The sequence below is a fragment of the Crocodylus porosus genome, unplaced genomic scaffold, assembly GCF_001723895.1.
Source record: "Crocodylus porosus isolate Cpor-Errol unplaced genomic scaffold, CroPor_comp1, whole genome shotgun sequence".
Classification (NCBI taxonomy): domain Eukaryota; kingdom Metazoa; phylum Chordata; order Crocodylia; family Crocodylidae; genus Crocodylus; species Crocodylus porosus.
This window is the reverse complement of record NW_017728919.1, coordinates 2140300-2141401: the sequence shown is the minus strand read 5'-3', so window position 1 is coordinate 2141401 and position 1102 is coordinate 2140300. Positions and strand designations below refer to the sequence as shown.

Below are 1102 nucleotides of genomic sequence, written 5' to 3'. Positions count from 1 at the left end.
GGGGGGGGGGGCAAAGCAGTGCAAGCCAGGGTCTCACCCACGTCGAGAACATCCAGCATGACCACGTCCGAGACGGCGACACCCAGCCGGTTGGAGGCCTCCACCCAGATCTCGTAGGGTGTGAAGAGCGCCAGGTCCTTGGGGATGTGGCAGGAGTACGGCCCGGCGGTGTGGTACTCCTGGCACGTGTTATCCCGGCCGTACCACCTGGCAATGAGAGACACCATCAGCCCAGTCCTCTGGCCCGCTGTTATGGGTCACGCTCTCAGCAGGGCCAATGCGGCTTTGGAGCCAGGGCGGACTCGCTCTCCCCCCAGCCTGCCGTGGGTGCACAGTCGGACCAGGGGCCTGCCCTCCTGGTGCAGGGAAGTGACTAACTCAGCCCGGGCTGCAAGAGGCAGGACGGTCCTTTGGTGCCACCGACCAGCTCCTAAGAGGGGCGGTGATGGGGCACTGGGACGGCACTCCCTGCTCGTGCCCCCGGGAGCTCACCAGCTCTGCCGGGTCCTGCTCACCGGGGACTCTCTTGTGGGGGGGGGCATCAGATGGCCTAACCTGGCCCCAGCTGGCCCTGGTTTGGGAGTGGGTCCCGGCTATCCTCACCTGCCTGCACGGGCCTGGCTGCCTGCTCCCAGGTGGCTCCTGGGTCCTGCTCGCTTGTTCCTGGTTTCCTCCTCTCTGGGTCCTGCTTGCTGGCTTCCCCCCAGCCCTGGTTGCTGCTTGCTGACTCAGGCCCAGACCAGCTGGCTCCCGGCTGGGTGATCTCCCGATCTAGAGCTAGCTGCTCCAGATGCCCTGGCTACAACACGGGTCCAGATCTCTGCCTCCTTCCTGGCTCTACCCAGGTATGTCTTGATCCCTTACAGGCCCTTATCTTCTGACCCACCTGTTCCTGCTCCCCAGCCTCTAGCTGGGACCTTTGCTTCCTTGAACTTGTCTATTCCTGATCCTCTAGGTTGCATCCACCCAGGGGTGAGCCTGGTACCCCTGTCCTCTCTGGGGCTACTGGACATGGGATCTACGGTGGCCTGAATGAAGCCCTGCTGTGCATCTACAGCATCGGCACGCAGGGATCTCAGCACCTTTCACCAGTGATACCTCC

General features: G+C 63.6%; 1 protein-coding gene across 1 annotated transcript in view; it reads right to left on the bottom strand.

Annotated features, from left to right (window-relative positions):
* Positions 1–1102, bottom strand: part of CRLF1 (cytokine receptor like factor 1) — a 9886-nt gene that overhangs the window by 5227 nt on the left and 3557 nt on the right. Inside the window, exon 4 of the mRNA XM_019538439.1 lies at positions 38–207. Coding sequence (XP_019393984.1) covers positions 38–207 — 170 coding nt within the window. The remainder of the gene's footprint in view (positions 1–37; positions 208–1102) is intronic.